The 16,531-nt window shown below is 48.6% G+C and overlaps 1 protein-coding gene and 1 long non-coding RNA gene across 6 annotated transcripts in view; one reads left to right on the top strand and one right to left on the bottom strand.

Moving 5' to 3' along the window:
- MGLL (monoglyceride lipase) overlaps positions 1-16,531 on the bottom strand; it is an 86,100-nt gene that overhangs the window by 15,111 nt on the left and 54,458 nt on the right. For 4 of the 5 annotated variants that reach the window (XM_065687287.1, XM_065687291.1, XM_065687289.1 and 1 more), the window contains one exon: positions 15,926-16,032. The exons of the other annotated variant lie outside the window; for it this stretch is intronic. In XM_065687287.1, coding sequence (XP_065543359.1) covers positions 15,926-16,032 — 107 coding nt within the window. The remainder of the gene's footprint in view (positions 1-15,925; positions 16,033-16,531) is intronic. 5 annotated transcript variants of the gene reach the window in all.
- On the top strand, positions 3,249-12,789 carry LOC136018190 (uncharacterized). The gene is made up of 3 exons (XR_010614285.1): positions 3,249-3,333; positions 4,050-4,143; positions 12,689-12,789. It is a non-coding gene; the product is annotated as an uncharacterized LOC136018190 (long non-coding RNA).

The raw sequence follows: 16,531 nt of genomic DNA, 5'->3' as shown, positions 1-16,531 counted from the left end.
GGCCCTAGAATAACTTTTCACTGTTATTCTTGCAGTGTTGCACTGAGATTTTGCCCTCTTTCGTGAGGAGCAGATCATTTCCTGCGGTATCATTGAGGTGACTTGGTTTAGCATCAGAGCAGCTCTTCAGAGGCTTATTCTGCCATGACATTGAACCAGCACCAGTGCTTGGGTACTGCAGAAAAGATCGCATGGGCTTTGCTGGAGTTAATCCAGAGTCTCCCGAGTTCACTTGACCTGTTTGTTGCTGATCTTTTAAGAACAGAGAAGAGCTTTTTTCCTGCTCTCCACATGCAACTTAAGATACCACTAATGTCAGCCAGAGTTTCACTGGGAGAGGAGAGCAGCCAAGGGCAATCTCCCTTCTCTTTTGATTTAGCTTTAGAATCATACATAATTTTCTGACATTGTTTTAGTACCATAAAATCCCCCCAAAAGGATGCAAACTTTGCTTTTTCCCTGACGAAACCGAGGTTGAAAATCCACTTGCGTTAACTTCCTGGTCCAAGCTCCAGCTTTAGAACAACTGAGGCACCAACTCAAGATGCCCGAGTTTTCCATGAACCAGCCAGCGCCGGAGCGGAACTGCACAACCCCCTTCCCTGCCCATTGATTCCAAAGCACGACTGGCATGTGGGTTGGCTCTGCGACACGCACATGCTATTAAGTCCTAAATGACAGCTTGTTTAACCAGAAAACATTTCCATTTTTCCCTTCACAAAGGCCATTCATTTCGTGCTCTTCTATTTGCTTAAAGACGGTTTCATTTGCCCTGCCTGAGAGTTTGCACAACCCGCCTGATTGTTCCCCTCCAAAGAGAGCTGCAAGTTAATGACCCACCTCTTGATCCCTCGAGCAGGAGCCTTGCCCAGCACGCTGCTGCCTCGCGAGCGAGCTCCTCGCGTGGCAAACTCCATACGTGTGCCTTGAGGATGCTCATGCTTGAGAAAACAATCGCATCAATTCAGCTCAGGGAAGACAGGCCTAATTCTTCCCTGCTAACAGTAAATTAAGCATCAAGAAGGGCAGAAGATGAAAGCTAGCTCATGTAAGAACTCCCTCCATGCTGCTGACAAATGTCTTGGGGGACAGGCACAACTCCCTTTCAAGCTATCTTCAAAAGGTTCCCCTCCGTGCAGACCACCCATTGGGAACTCACATCAATAACAAACACCCCCCCCCCCCCAATTTAAAAGACCCATTTTTCACCCAATTTATTTACATGTTCAAATAAACACGAGTTCCCGTATGGAGCAAGGGCTCCCACTGGGTTCTGTTTAGTCTGTGAGATTCTTGGCACTGGCGTACAGCGTTTCCCTATTCCAAAGCAATCTTGGCACTGATTTTTTTTCTGTTATATCTTTTTTTCCAGCAACTGGCAAATGAATAACAATAATCACGATGCTTCTATAACGAGGGAATCACTTCCTAAGGCACCGGCAAGGTGTTGGACCAATTAATCCTCCCAAAGCTCATCAGCAAAGCAGAGCTCCCAAAGTCCTGCATTTAGGGTTGGTTCTCCCCATGGGTTTCACTTCCAGGTGTCCCTGCCCATGGCAGGGGGGTTGGAACTGGATGATCTTGAGGTCCTTTCCAGCCCACACTATTCTATGATTCTATGATTCTCAATCAACCTGTCCAAAGGGAGCCTTCCCACAGAGCTAAAGAGGTTGTTGCTCTTTGCTTCCCTCCTTCCCATCACCGCACAGCAGTGCCACCCTCATTAGACCAGATTTGTCCCCGTTCCTGACAAGACATGGAGGGAACACCGCTCTTCAGAGCCGACACCTTTGTACACCCACCTTGCACAAGCTCAGCGGGTGAGTGGCAGGTGGATTACTTGAAATAAGGGCAGGCTTGTATTTGCTATACCCGCACAGAGCTGGAGCTCCTCGAACCCTGCCAGACCTGCCCAGGAGCAACACAATTAAGAAGAACCCTGCTGATGAAGCAGGTCTGGCAGGGAGCATTCCTGGGTGGAACAACCATCCCCAGCGTGCCAGAGCAGAGCCCCACGGCTGCCAGTTGGCTCAGCGCTGGGTGGTATTTAGCTGGTGCACGGGGAAAGGAGCACGGCAGAAAATAGCTCCGCTCAATTGGTCTTGCAGCAAAGCTTTGTCCTTTCTGGGCACAGATTGATTTCAGTGTCATTGTTTCAGCTGCTTTTTGGCACTTGATCCCCCTTTTCCCTGTAACTCCTCTCCCTGCAACTCCGAATGCTCGCTACATCTATATCTATCTCCCAAACAAGCCCGGATCAAACAGGCAGGTTATTGCTTTCTGTGCTCTATTACTCATCTCAAACCACGGCTGGTTGGCAGTAGACAATGAGTACTAGCTGGCAGGTCTGCGCTTCAGTGAACAACACACAGGTACAAGTGTTGAGCTGTTGATGGTAACGGACCTGCATGTTGCTTTTGGGCGATGCAAGCTGCTTGGCACTCCGTCAGAGAGGGCGTATTGGCAGCTCAGAGAAAGCTCTCTTCAAAATCAGGGCAGGATAGGTGCAAAGCTCATGAAAAGGCACAGGATTGTAACCAAAATGACAGGTTGGGGGTCAAGCAGTCACAGTTCAGAAAAGCCCCAAACCCCCTTTCCCTTCCCCTTCCACAGAACTGAGCATGAACTTGGCACCAGTATGGACCAGGCTGCCTATTTCCTAGCATCAGACAAACTGCCAGGGTCTCCTGGCACGCTTTGTCTTTGGTATATTCAGAACCAGAAAATCAGTGCGGTGAGGAGGATGTCAGCGTTCAGGGATCTGGGCTGAGAGCATTGGGCTTTGTACCATCTACAATTCAGCACTTTCCTTTTTTACTTCACTTTTGAAGCTAAACAAGGATTCTCAAATTGGAGAGTACTGCCAAGCCTGGAATAAATCCCAGCATTAGGGATGCTGTGGGTATAACAGCCTTCCCCAGGAACTGAGTCTGCAGACGGGAGCTTCAGAGACGTTAACCCCCTAGTACACAGGACAGGCCCTGTGGCATTGGTTATAATGCTCTGGGAGACCTCATGGGTTACTCCCACCCAGGGGAGCGCTGATGGAGGGTGGGTTAGAGCACTGGTGTCGCTGGCGCTGAGTAACTGCTGCATCGTTTGTGAAGTGGTCAAGTTCCCAGGTGCAATCCTGCATACAAATTCAGTCAAAGAACACGGAGCTACCAAACTAGTCAACCAGCATGCTATTATGGGACATGTGACTCATTGTTTTCCATCCACAGCCCTTCCTTAGCAGTTCTGAGAGCAATGCTTAGCACTTAGACACAAGAAAACATTATAGAGCTGCCATTTAACCTTTCTTGTTTATCTGCCTCCTCCCTTTAAATACAGGTGAGATCCTTTAAGATATTTACTAAAGATATTTACTACTCTTCACCAGCTCGGGCTCCCTCGCAGCCTGTGAAGAGCCCATTCACAGGAAGTTTTGCATTCTTGGAGCTCAGCATCTGAAGGGGGCCTACAAGGATGCTGGGGAGGGACTCTTCATTAGGGACTGTAGTGACAGGACAAGGGGTGATGGGTTAAAACTGAAACAGGGGAAGTTTAGATTGGATCTAAGGAGGAAATTCTTTCCTGTGAGGGTGGTGAGGCACTGGAATGGGTTGCCCAGGGAGGTTGTGAGTGCTCCATCCCTGGCAGTGTTCAAGGCCAGGTTGGATGAAGCCTTGGGTGAGATGGTTTAGTGTGAGGTGTCCCTGCCCATGGCAGGGGGTTGGAACTGGATGACCTTAAGGTCCTTTCCAACCCACACTACTCTATGATTCTATGATTTTATGTAGGATCAATCATACGATTAATGGGGATCACTACCTGCAAGAGACATTCGCAGCTCCTACAACTGCTGCTCTATTGAAACATAGCAGCCTGTAGCCAGACCTAAAGCTATGTGCCACCAGGGTAAGTCTTCAGAATACCAAGCAAAAGAACTTTTCTACCTCAGGTCACTAAAACCTGTCCACGGCTGGCACAGACCAAGGCATGCTGCCACCTGAGGACTGGCTCTTGCTTAGAAGTGGGTTGACAAGTTCTCATTTGATGTCTTTTAGTGCATTATGAAACTGAAAGACGTCCATTGCAACCAGCTCCCCGAGCACCAGAATGCACAGATGACTTCAAAGTGGGCTCCCCACACACCTTCAGGTAAGACTTCTTCCAGATGGCCTTCGGTTTTGTGAGATCTTTTGCAGTCCTCACTTTGTTATTATAAAGGCAGGAGATGTGCAAGGCTGAAAGGAATGTTATTGTGGTGCTGGAAAATCTCATCCGGGTTGGAGAGTGAACTGGAGGCCAAGCAGATGCTCTGCTTTACTAAAGGGCTTGGAAACGAAGAGGCTCACACTGACAGAGATTAATGAAGCTTCGTTTCTTCAAACCTGGAATCATTTCCCCAGTTCACCAGCCAGGACTCCCATAGTTCCCTTTACACCCCTTTGGCAGCTAAAAGAATCCTTTCTTCTCCAAAAGAACACTCCAAGACCTGTCAGCTCCTTGCTAAAACAGGAGAAACAACCCTGAAACCCATGAGTCAGATTCTGGCCCCACTGAAGTTACTGACATTTAGCTACCACCTTCGGAGGATGCAAGCATGTATTGCGTGTAGAGACATCAGAGCTCAAGTCACTGAGAGCTAAACCCCCAGCCCACCTAGGAATCGCATTATAAACATGGTTTTAAATGAAAGGCATTCTGACATGAAAGAGAAGCTGCAGTGTGCACACACACTGGCACCATCCCTGGAGGAGCAATAGGAAAACACGTCTGGTACATGCAAGACCAGCCTGATGCCTCAAAGGGGAAGGAGAGGCAGAAGCAGAGACGGTCCAAGGGCTACATGATACGTAAGTGGGCAGGAATAGACTGGGACAGAAGGTGAGAGTCAGAGGATCAGGAGCCTGGGAGAGCCTGCTCCAGCAGAACAGTGCTTGGAGGGAGCAAACCGGCTTAAAACCTGAGCTTTGGCCATGTGTGAACAACAGAGGGATGCTATAGATAGATACAGATAGGAACCCAGATAACACAGGGAGTGCCTTCCTGTCTGTGCTGCTAACAGGAGGATGTTTTAATAAACAAAGCAATGTCCTGTTTCGCATTCAAAATGACTGTGCAATAGGAGGAACGTGATTAACTGAAAACACCAGGCACTGTAACCAAATATGTTCCTCTGCAGCGCTCAGACTGATTAAAGAGGGAAGAATCCAAGTACGTGAGTCAAAAAAGGATTAATTTCCCCCTCTTTCATTGTTTGTTTGGCTTTCAGGGCTGGTTGCTGCAATGTTCAATGTCTTGTTTGCAGAGAACATATTGGGCTTTAGGAAGTCTCTGCGTCTTTTGTACTAAGAAAGATGTTTATTAGTTTTAGGGCTTGTGAGACAATTCCTTAAAGGGCTCATGGTCTGTAACAGAGAGAGCTACCCCCAGGGACGTCACCAGGGCTAGTTATTGATGGAGGAAAGCCACCAGTTTGAACCGGGCGCAGCAGCTCTGTAACAACACACCATGCTTTATGAATGAGCAAACAAACAATCAAACAGTGAACGTTTGAACTCCTAAGCACACAGGCTGCTTCTGCGTCCCTGCCTCCAAGCCTTAACCTCATAGGAGTCTATGGGCCACGAAAGGACCGTGCTCTGCGGGGGGACCAATGCCTGGCTGTTGGATGCTTGGACCCCGTACCAGCTCGTGGCGTTTCACACCGTGCTAACCGCCACGGTGCGGTAGTTCTGCCTGGGGCAGGCGCGGGGAATCTGTTCATAGCAACCTTTAGTGCAAACCGGAATGAGACTGCCACAGTTTTGATCCGAACCCACAAACGCGGGCAGCCGCAGCGAGCTCCTCGTGCCTTCAGACCCCGACTCCTCGTATAAGGAAGATCAGGTCTCGAAGCCTGAGAAAGTTCTGCTTCCTTTCGTGCATGATTCCCTGCGATATCGCAGCCAGTAGCTCACAAAGAACAACTTTAGTCAGTGGTTTCCAATGTCGGTAGGGCACAAAGTGCATTAACAATGAAGACGAAATGGCAGTTTTAGGTCATTTATCAACCGGTTATACATTTTACTTTGTAAAGCTGCCCCTGCTTTGCCTTTGTTCGGTGCAAATCTGAGCTCTCTTTAAATGCTGCCCTCCTTAATAAGGCTGCTCCTCCAGGTTAGTGCTGAACTTGACACTAACCTGGGACAGATTCTGCTCCTTTGATGCCTGATCTCAGTCTAAAAAGGTACTGAAGGAAACCAGAGCATGTTTTAGTCCAACAGGACTTACATACACTAAAGCTCTGTACTCTTCCAACGGTGTTCAGTGACTCGGAGCAGTCGTTTGTAACTCACTAGGGTGACAAGCTCCACATGGGTACGAAGGCACATTCATAGGTGAGGAATCGTCAGTAATTAGCTTCTGAACCAACCTCCTCCACATTAGGCACATCTGAGAAATAAACAATAGCAAAGCCTGTCCCATTCCCGAGATGCTGTTGCCAAGGAGAATCTGTCCCTGTGAAGGTGAAAATAAACACGCTTCCTCTTTCTCCTTGTGCAAAGGCATCGAAAAGCATCTCCCTGAGGATGAAGCAGCTCTTAGCTGCTGATATCCTTTTAAGAGGGTCATTTCTTCACCCGCTTCAAAGCTTTCTGTTCCTTACTTCCGGAAGCACCATCCCAAATACCAGCAGCGAGGATGCGCTTTAGTTCATAAAGAGTGACTGAGGCTGGGAGGGGCACACAGAGATTATCCAGCTCAAGGCCCTACTCGGAGTGCTTCCCATTCAATTGAGTTGTGCAGGGCCTTGAGTTGAGCTTTAGACATCTCCAAGGCCAGAGATTTCCCCACCTGTCTGGGTCCTGCTCCAGCATTTCACTGCCCTCATGGTGACAACCCTTTCCTTGTGCATGATTGGGATTTCTCGTGCTGTGACTTGTGCCATTCCCCCTCATCCCATCACCATGCACCTCCAAGAAGAGTCTGGCTCTGCTGTCTCCGCACCCTCCCGCTGAGGACTTGTAGACAGCAATAAGATCCCCTCTTACCCTTCTCTTCTAAGGCTAAATGAACCCAGTTTTATCAGCTTCTCCTCATACATCTTGTTCTCCTGTACCCTAATTGTTTTGACAGCCTCCTCTGGCCTTGCTCAAGTACGACGATGTTTTCCTTTTACTGGGCAGTAAATTGGAGCCAGTGATACAGATGTGGTCCCAGAAATGCTGAATGGAGAAGAATAATCACCTCTCCTGAGCTGCTGGCTATAATCCTTCCAGCACAGCTCAGGATGTGATGGCTTTCCTCACCACAAGGTCACACCGTTGACCCGTGTTCAACTTGCCTGCAAGGATCCCCAGGGTCCTTTCCTGCAGAGCTGCCTCCTATTCATTCAGTGCCCAACCTTTAACGCTGAATGGGGTTACCCCAGCCCAAACGCAGAGCTTCACAAGTGCCTTTGTTAAAGCTTCATGAGGTCCCTACCAGTCCATTTCTTCAGCCTGGCAAGGCCCTCCAGCATGTGCTCACTTTCCAAGGTCTGGTACCCCTGTAGACTGGTTGACAGTGCTCTCCATCCCACCAGCCACAGTTAATGGAGAAGACCCACTGAGAGTATATGCAGCATCTATTTATTAATATTCCTTTGAAGAATACAGATTCCTCTGACTCTTCTTGAGGCCAAAGCCCTTGCTGATATGAACTAACATCCTGCCATGGAAGTCAGTGAAGGAAATGACCCCTGGAGCACAGTCTGAAGCAAGCTTGATGTCTGTCCGGTAGCCCCAGATAACAGACATAACTAATGATGTGAAGTGATCTGCTCCCTCAGTCTTGGCTCTTTAATAACCATCTGGTCCTTGTCCTTCCACTCTCAAGCATCTTGCACGCAGACGTCTGCCTGCAGCTACCAAAGCTGGTTATGGGACAGCAAGTAAGCTGTTGAAAACATTACACGAGGTTGCCAACCCCCCTTCGCTAATAGGAAATGCTGTTATGAGTTACATGCCCCAGCCTGTTTTCCAACACGGTGACACAGTTATCCTGGCTTCACCTGAGCAGCTGTGCAAGCAGAATTGACCCTGATGTGGGGATTCATATAAATCTGTGCGGGCTGACTACAGGTGACAATTGCACAGTTCTTTGAGACAAAAGCATGAACAAAATGAGCTTCGTTCAGCCAAGGCCATTTCCTCTTTAGTGTCTCTTATTCACCAAAGCGAACACTTCGTCCTGGTTATCAGGCCCACTCACCCAAAAATTCCTATCACTTATCCAGTGTTCAGTGGCCCACTCCTCTTTATCACAGAGGGCATCTCTGATCTGAGAGGCAGTCACGGAAGGGGAGCCAGAAGGACTCAATCCTCATAGGAAGAAGGAAGCTTTTGAAGATCCCCGAATGAATGCCATGTCTTTCCTCTGCCATGCAGTCTGTTAACAGTTAACAGTGACAGGTTGAGGAGCACAGCCTGGAAAGTGGCCAGTGCTGACAGCTCCACGCTCAAAGCGGCTGCGCTCCGAAGGGAGCACTCTGTTCCTCCTACCGCTGCATCCCCGCTCACTGGGGCCCGTTGTTACAGCCTCACGCCTCCTTGTGTGAAGGCCAACAGCGAGGCTTTGTTCGGGAGGCAGCTGCTGAGGAGATGCACTGTCGCATGGGATGACCCACTGACATTTCTGCCCCTGCTCATTTGTAAGCAGTGAATAATTGGGTTGCGTGGCCCCTTCCTTTGGGAGCAAAGAACCAGCTCCTCAGATCCCAGTGTGCCCCAAAAGGGTTCCTCTCATTGAGTGGGCTTGCAGCAAGCCAGGAGAGCCGGATCTGCAGCACCTTCTCATCACCTGATGGAGCTCATGACAGAAGATGGATGGGGCAAGATGGGAGTAAAGGGTGCCCCAGCCCACACCTCTGCTGCACAAAGAGCAAGCTCAGCTCAGCCAGGACCTGAGCCAAAGTTCAACTGGATGATATGTTGTTTATTCAATAACCTATTGTTACAGGGTGGATCTACAGCAGTGAGGAAATGGTTGAGCTGTTGCTAGGAGCAGAGGGACTGAGGGAACTGAGGAAACCATAGCCATTCTTTGGCAACCCTTGCTGCAGTCCAGCATTACCATCCAGCGATATCCACATATAGGGGCAGTGATGAAAGAGCATCTTCATCGCCTTCCCCCGCCTCATCTAAACAAGGCCTGCACCCAGCATCCAGCTCTGGGTTGCAGCACAGAACTGACCTGCCTGTCCTGTATCACTGACGATACCACAATTAAATCTGACTTAAAACCAAATGACGGGCCAGATACACAAATAGATTGCTTTGAGCAGCCCAGCTTGGTTTGGCATGTTTTCACAGCACGCATCAGGTGACACTACAAGGTCTTCTCGTCTCTATGGGGCCCTGCTAAAGATGTATCCAGTGCTCACAATTTCCAACCCCCCTTGCCTAAAAGACAGGAAAGCACCGTGTTGCTCCACTTTTGGATCCAGTATTACCCATGAGAAGTCCATGAAACAGTCTCACCCCCTGAGTGGAACAGAGGGGAAACATCTCTGAGTATCCCCTGCACCCTTCCTGACCCACATGTTTTAAGCACAACGCTCTGCTGTGGTTTATGTGTGCACAGTCAGAGCCAGCAGCCGTGTGCAGCCTCACTGCCTCTTTATCTTTAGGCTGCTGTGCTCTAGCTGCTTCCTGGCTCTGCTGGTGCTATTTCATCTGCAAGCTAAATAAGAGCCACACTTGCATTTCCAAGTCCCAGCTTGTGGCTTCCCCTGGAGTGCCAGACTCTGGAGGTATTTGCTATTATGATTCACCTCGTGTTTTGTCGCTGTTGGGTGGCTGCTCTCCTCAAACAGAAGCCATGCTTACAGCCCTGGAAGATGCCATGCGCTGCAGGCAGGGATTCGGGACTGTGATGCCAGTGCGAACGGGGGGTGAGTGCTGAAGTGGCAGACTCCAAGCTGAGATGACAGAGCAGGACTGGGCTGCACAAGGCTGTAATGAGCTTCTCAAAAACAACAGTAAGAGAAGGCACACCTCCCTTTAACAAAACCCAGCCCCAAGCACTTGCAGTTGGGCCACAGGATGCTCCCCTTGGGCTACCCTGTATTCTGTGCATGTTTCAGCATCACCGCACGCAAGCTGCGGCCCCTCTGGGAGGTACCATCTTACCACTGCCAACAGAGCCCAACTCCATGCGGTGATGTGGGAGAAAGCAAAGAGAAAACACAGTACCAGTTAGAACAATGTGTTCAAGAGCTTGTCCAGTGCATGGGGAAAGTGGCATCTTCGCAGCGTGAATCACTTTGCTTATAATGTCAAAGGGGCTCAAGCTGAAGGAGCGGTTGTCCTTAGCAAGCTGTCACTGCTGCTCTGAGGTCCTGTGCTACAAGAGCAGTCGTCGCTCCCAGTTGTGTTGATCTTACTTTTTGGTCTTCAAGTTCCTAAGTCACATCTGTGTGTTGGGAGAAGCAGATGCTGTGGCCCTGCTTTACATGAGAACCCCCACAACTGGAACGGAGCTAGAAAAGGGTGGCAGAAGTGAGGTTACTTCTTAGCTATCTGGTTTATAGGGGGACTTTGGTCCGGGTTCTCACAGTTTGCTCACTGCCTAAGGGATGACATGGTGTACCACAGCATCCGAACTCTCACCCTGTAATTACTCGCTGTGGTTTCACCTCCTGTGTGCCCTGCACATGCTGAGCATTCCTCACCGCTGCCCTGGAGGGCAGATAAGCCTGACTGCACCCGTCCTTCAACCTCTGGAGAGGGGAAGGCCAGGGTGAGCTAGGCTGGCTCGGGACCGCACCGGATACGGAGTCAAAACAGGGATAAACTGGCACTGGTGGTGCTCTGCGGCCACGAGCCATTTCCTCCAGGGTCCCCCTGCTAAAAGGAACCTGTAGGAGATGCTTACAAGGGAGAACATGAGAGGTGGGGCAGAACAGCATGGCTCTTCTCCGGTATATCCCTCACATTCCGTCTCTGCCCACACAGCATGCAGCAGGCATCAGCACCCGCTTTTGACATCTTCCCCTGGGCTGAAAGGGGAGAGTGGATGAATTCCAGACAGGGCTCATGGGTCCATATGACACTTCATGTGGGTCAAAGAATCACTGAAGTGCTCCCTTATGCTCCTGTTGGTTTTGCTCTGTCGTGAGCTTTCGCTCTAGCAGTTGTCAGAGCTGCATGCACAGATTTATGTCCATACACTTGTATCGCAGTGAGACAGATTAATCATCCCTTAGCAGCTCTCTCTCCACTCCAAGTGAAACATCATAAAAGACTGAAAGACAGACAAGTCAAGATAATTTGAAGAACAAAAGGGCTCTTTTCCCCATGGGGAATGTACTTGCAGAGTTTGATCTGAAGCTCTAAAGAACTTCCTTCTGTGCTTGGCAATTCTGACGAACTATCAGTGGCAAAAGCCCCCGCAGCAGTCCTCATCTGACAAACAGGAACAGGCCAGGAGTCTGTAGGTTGGAACCGTTAGCAAAAACATGAAAAGAAAGAGTTTTCCTGACTCTTGGCGAGCCGGGTTTTATGCAGAGGGAATACAGAGGGAGCGAGGGGAACTCAGCCTGACAACAGGGTTCCTCTTGCCCCTTGCAGTCCCCGCTCCATGCTCCAATGCTGTAACAGCATTCCTACCCCCCCCTCCCAACACTAGTGTGTGGGAAACACCATGCAGATCTCTCTGCCTGCCAGTCATGGTATCCTGACACGCGAGCTCTGTCTGCAGCATCCGGTACCTTCAGGACCTATATGCAAGGGACTGGGCAGGACATTGAATTTCTCCTGGGAGAACAGCTTCCATCGCTTCAGAAAGAGGCCGGAAGAGGATGCACCGATCCAGGTACACAGCTAGTGCTATATTCTGTTTCCCAACCCAGGAGAGCATCTGTCTAAGGATGAACGTATCGGTAGCAGTGCAGTTGCTGCTATGGTTCAGGTAGTGCAACTTCATGGGCAAGCAAATCTCAGCTCTATGTGAGCTACCTCCTGCTGCGGCGGGCAAGAATGAGGACAGGATCCATGGGGAGAACCATCATTTTGCACTCCTGCAAATGCTACTGGGCCCATAGCAGTGGTTACTTCCAGCAGTGCTATGGAAGATTTTAGTTCCTAGCAATGTTCATGTATTGTCCTGCAGGCCAGGAGCCCTTCTCTGGAACAACACAAATAAACCTGCCCACAGCCTATTGCAAGCCTGCTGTCAGAGGGATGCAGGCAGGCAGTGCCATTCGTTCCTATGTCCCCGCAGAAAAGCAGTTTAAACATTCCCTGCTCTATCAAGGTAGACTCCATTGGAGGAAGCAGAAAGAGGACAGATTGCTGTGGGTAAGCGGTCCCACACCCAGCCCCGCTAACAGTCACCAAGGAGCAGTTGTGCTGCAAACCAGCTCCAGACAGCGCTTGCCAAGGCTCTCCTGACTCCATCCCTGGAGATGGCCCCAACGCCTGCCTGCTCGCATCACTGGGGAGCAGTGCTCTCCAGGAACATTCCCTCGTGCTGGTGTGCGTGAGCTGTCACTTCTCACTCACAGCGCGACCCTAATTCCTGCTCTTATTAATGCTGACATCCTTCTTAGTCATTTCCCCCCTCCCAGTTTGATCATGTTTAGTGCTTTTTAACCTTTCTGTGCAGATCAATCCTCCCCAGCGCTATGAATAAATAAAAGCCTTCTGTTCTCATCAACAAAATGGTCTTTTAACAGTTGCAAGAACAACACAGCAATCACTTGGAAAAAGACCCAAACCAAAACCAGCTGATACTTGATGCGTTTGAAACATCTCTGCTCCAGCAATTTTCTGCTTTTTTGGGGGTAAGCATTTTGTTAAATAGGGGAAAATAGAGAAAATTAACGGGCAGCACAAGCAGCAGTAGGTATCTGAGAGGGACCTGCAAACCCATCCCAAACGTTCACCACATGCAGAGTAGCAGCAGGGCTGCAGAAGAAAGCTGAACTTCAGCTAGAAACATCTAAAGAGTGTGAATAAGCTGTTAGAGCTGCAACCTCTCCCTCTGCTTTGATCTGAGGTTACACATCACTTGAGAGTGGGGAGTTCAACAGCTTCAAAGAGGGTCAGAGAGTCGGAGGCCTCTGGGTACCAGGACAGGTAAAGGGTTTATTCCGCTTGGAGAGAGCAGGAGATGGGGGGGGGGGGGGGGGTGGTCCTTAAGCAAATCCAAGGGATGGAAACTGCTGCCAGGCTAAGGATACGTATTTTGCCTTCCTCATCTTCACATAAGACAGCCACAGAACCCTTAGGAAGCGCCGGCTTCCATCTTTGTGGCACTTGCATCTTGGAAATGATTTTGTAAGTGCTGTTAGTTGACATGCACTTTTGAAGGTGAAATTGTGGTTGTTCTGAGTTCTGGCCGTGGAATGCAAGCACAGAGAATAAGATCTCAGCAAACGAGATGTTATAGGAAGAGAGATGAGCATAGCTGGAACATCATGTGCTTTACCGACTGGAAGTGTTTGGTATGAGAAAACCAAGCCACATTCTCTATTCTCTTTTTCCTTGGCTCTCAGCTTTACGGATCCCTAAAAGTACTGCATTATAACTACAGGAGCTGCAATCCGCCTGCGACTGATTGAAGAATGGCAATATCACTCCAGTGTGATGAATCTCCCACGGGTGTTCCTTTCAAGAGGGCTTTCCTAAATTGATTGCCAATAAGCACATGTATTCGTCTGCCTCTTTTCCCTGTCCTCGGAATGCTGCCATAATAAAATAATAGTAATACAGAAAGGAAATGGAAAAAGCGAGGTGGCATTTCAGAATACCCAGAGCTTGCCGAAATGCACAGCCCAGCAGCAGGAACTCTGCCTTCACGGGGCTGCATGCCAAGGAAACCCAGAAATGTTACCTGGCTACTGAAAAACACCATAGAAAAGACCACCGGAAGAATGCTGTATTATGAAGAAATCCCATTTTTCTCTCTCATGGGATGGATACAAACCAACGCAATTTAATAATATTAGATGTAAGAGGGCTTCTGGAATTAGATTTTCACTACAGCAGTGGAAAACGTCTCATACATATCTATGAGGTCCAACGGTCTGGGGATTACTATGAAATACCCCCAAATTTAATGTGCAAATCCTGATGTACAGAGAACAGAGCCGGTGACATCTTACACAGGGCAATGCTAAGACACAGATTTGGGTGAATGCTGTTACTCTGCATAGCACCCACCTTTGTGCTGGAGCCTGGCATAGCAGGAGATGGTGCAGAGCCCTGGGCAGGGTTTAAAACCAAGGCATAAGCACCTACAGGCTCAGTAATATAAATGGAAATGATTTTTCCTTCTTTTGGCTGAAGCATAGACACAATACAAAGCAGTCAAGTCACGCATACTACAGCCCTAGTAACTTCCTAACTCATTTGGGAAATCACACTAGCCATGCTGTGGAACTGCATTCATAATCTCCTACATAATGTGCCTCTATTAGGAATTTTATCTGTGACAATCGCAGAACCAGAACAAATGGCCAGGTCAGAAAAGCTACGCCAAGCTTGTGAGACTACGGGCTACTGTAAGAGATGGGGACCACGAAGCAGGTGTTTTGCTAACACAATTGGATAACTGATATCACCCAAAGATATCCGAAGGAAGGGATGCAAAAGGGGAGCAAGAGATTTGGCATAGAGAAAACGGTGGAGGAAAGCTACAAACTTCCAAGTCTAATCTAAGCAAATTTGGCAATGGAGGTGTTTATGTCCTTAGCACTTGCTGGCATCCAGCTCAGGCTGTAACCTGTATTCCACCAAAGCTGATCCTCATCGCTCACCTCTTTTGGTGTAAAGATTATTTAACAGAGCCTACAATACGTTAATTGTCTTTCTAACTCACAGTGAATCTAGGCTCAGTTGAATTAGCTCGTTGTGTAACACAACCGTGTTTCCATTGTTCTGCTTTCGGGTTCCTCTTTACCCTCTCCCCATTGCTGACGGAGAAAACCAAGCTGAATTTGCAACCCAAACTAGGTTTCAGTGGGAGAAGGAAGTTAACTGGGCTGAGCAACCAGATTTGTACGAAGTGAACTAATGAATCCAGCAACATCAGTCTATGGAAACACAACCATGAAATAGTTATCCTTCTCCAGTCAAAAAGATATTGAAGGAAAAAGAGAGCAACAAACTGTCTCATTATACAGCATAAAACACGCCTGACAGGAACCTTCACCCCAAAGGCCCTTCTCCATCAACAGAAGAGGCATCCTCTCTATCATATCCATGCGGTAAATCCAATGTTTCATCATTCCTTCTAGGTTTGTTGCTTCAAATACTGTTATTTTACTCTACTTAAACCCTTTATCCCTCCCTCCTGTAAGGGAATGAGGGACTAAGGCACAACATTAAGCATGCACAGCGAGCAACTGCATTCTCTTGGAGGCCCACAGTGGCTCTGAACAAATTGCTTGTGAGTCCTTGAGTTCAGTAACTCTTTCTACATGTTCCCTCTGGTCTACTGACAGCATCTCCTTCCTTATGGACTTTATGCCACACAGACAAACTCAAGCGAGTTTATATATATATATATATATATATATAAAGCTATGCTGTCAGCCTCCCCTCTGGGATCTTTTAGGACATTGACCATGAATCCAGCAGAAATGGCTCCCAGTCCTGCTTCCACAGCGGACAACACCTCTTCATCCCTCAAGGGACAGGTGAAAGAGAAATAAATGTGTACAGAGAGGTTAAAATAGCACCAGCAGTAATGTCAAGGACAAGGCCGAGGCAAACTCAAGGCAAACAGGAATAGCTTTTCACAGACTCAGCACCCAGCCCTTTACAAAGCAACGGATGATCCCTTTCTCATTTATGCCTAGCTGTAAATATTTCATTGACTCTTCTCTCACTGCTGAGTAGCTTTAATGGCATTGACTTCAGTAAAGGCCTGGGTTGCTGTAAATCAAGGACCGTTTTAGGCTACTCACCATGGTCATGGGCAAAAACAAACAAGTTAAGTCCTGTCAGCTTCTGAGCCAAGTCATCATAGCGGCCGCAGTGCTCCCCAGCGCCGTGAGCGATGAACACAAGGGCCCTAAATGGAGCATTAAGGTATAAAGCATTAACTTGGCAACCAACCCACAAAGGCTTCAGAGCTGCAAGAAAACCCAGCACATTCAATCCAGCGACAGCATTCAGACATCAGCAAACACAAGGCAAGTACATAATGGCTGAGGGGGGGTTGAACAGAGGGGGATATCGTTGACATCCTGATCTACCATTGACCTGGTCCTCACCAGGTGGTAGCAGGACAGACCACATGGAAGTCAGCTCCTCATGGGCAGTCAGGCTCTTTCCCATTTGCCTGCCACCATTCCCATTTGTCTGCTTTCCCATTTGTCTGCTGCACACTGAAGATGCAGATGGGCATCAGCATCAATTCTTGAGCTGGATAACTCCATCCTGGGCTTGAGGTGTCTACATTACTCCTACAGTGTAAGCGTGGCCATTGGTTTCTTTGGGGATAAGTATTTCCCTGTGGTTTCAAATACAAATACTGCCCTTAACTTTATAACCTGCAATGGTATCTGATG

The sequence above is a fragment of the Lathamus discolor genome, chromosome 7 (assembly GCF_037157495.1).
Source record: "Lathamus discolor isolate bLatDis1 chromosome 7, bLatDis1.hap1, whole genome shotgun sequence".
In the NCBI taxonomy this organism is placed as follows: Eukaryota; Metazoa; Chordata; class Aves; order Psittaciformes; family Psittacidae; genus Lathamus; species Lathamus discolor.
Note: the sequence above shows the minus strand (reverse complement) of the source record. Positions and strands in the feature narration are given on the sequence as shown.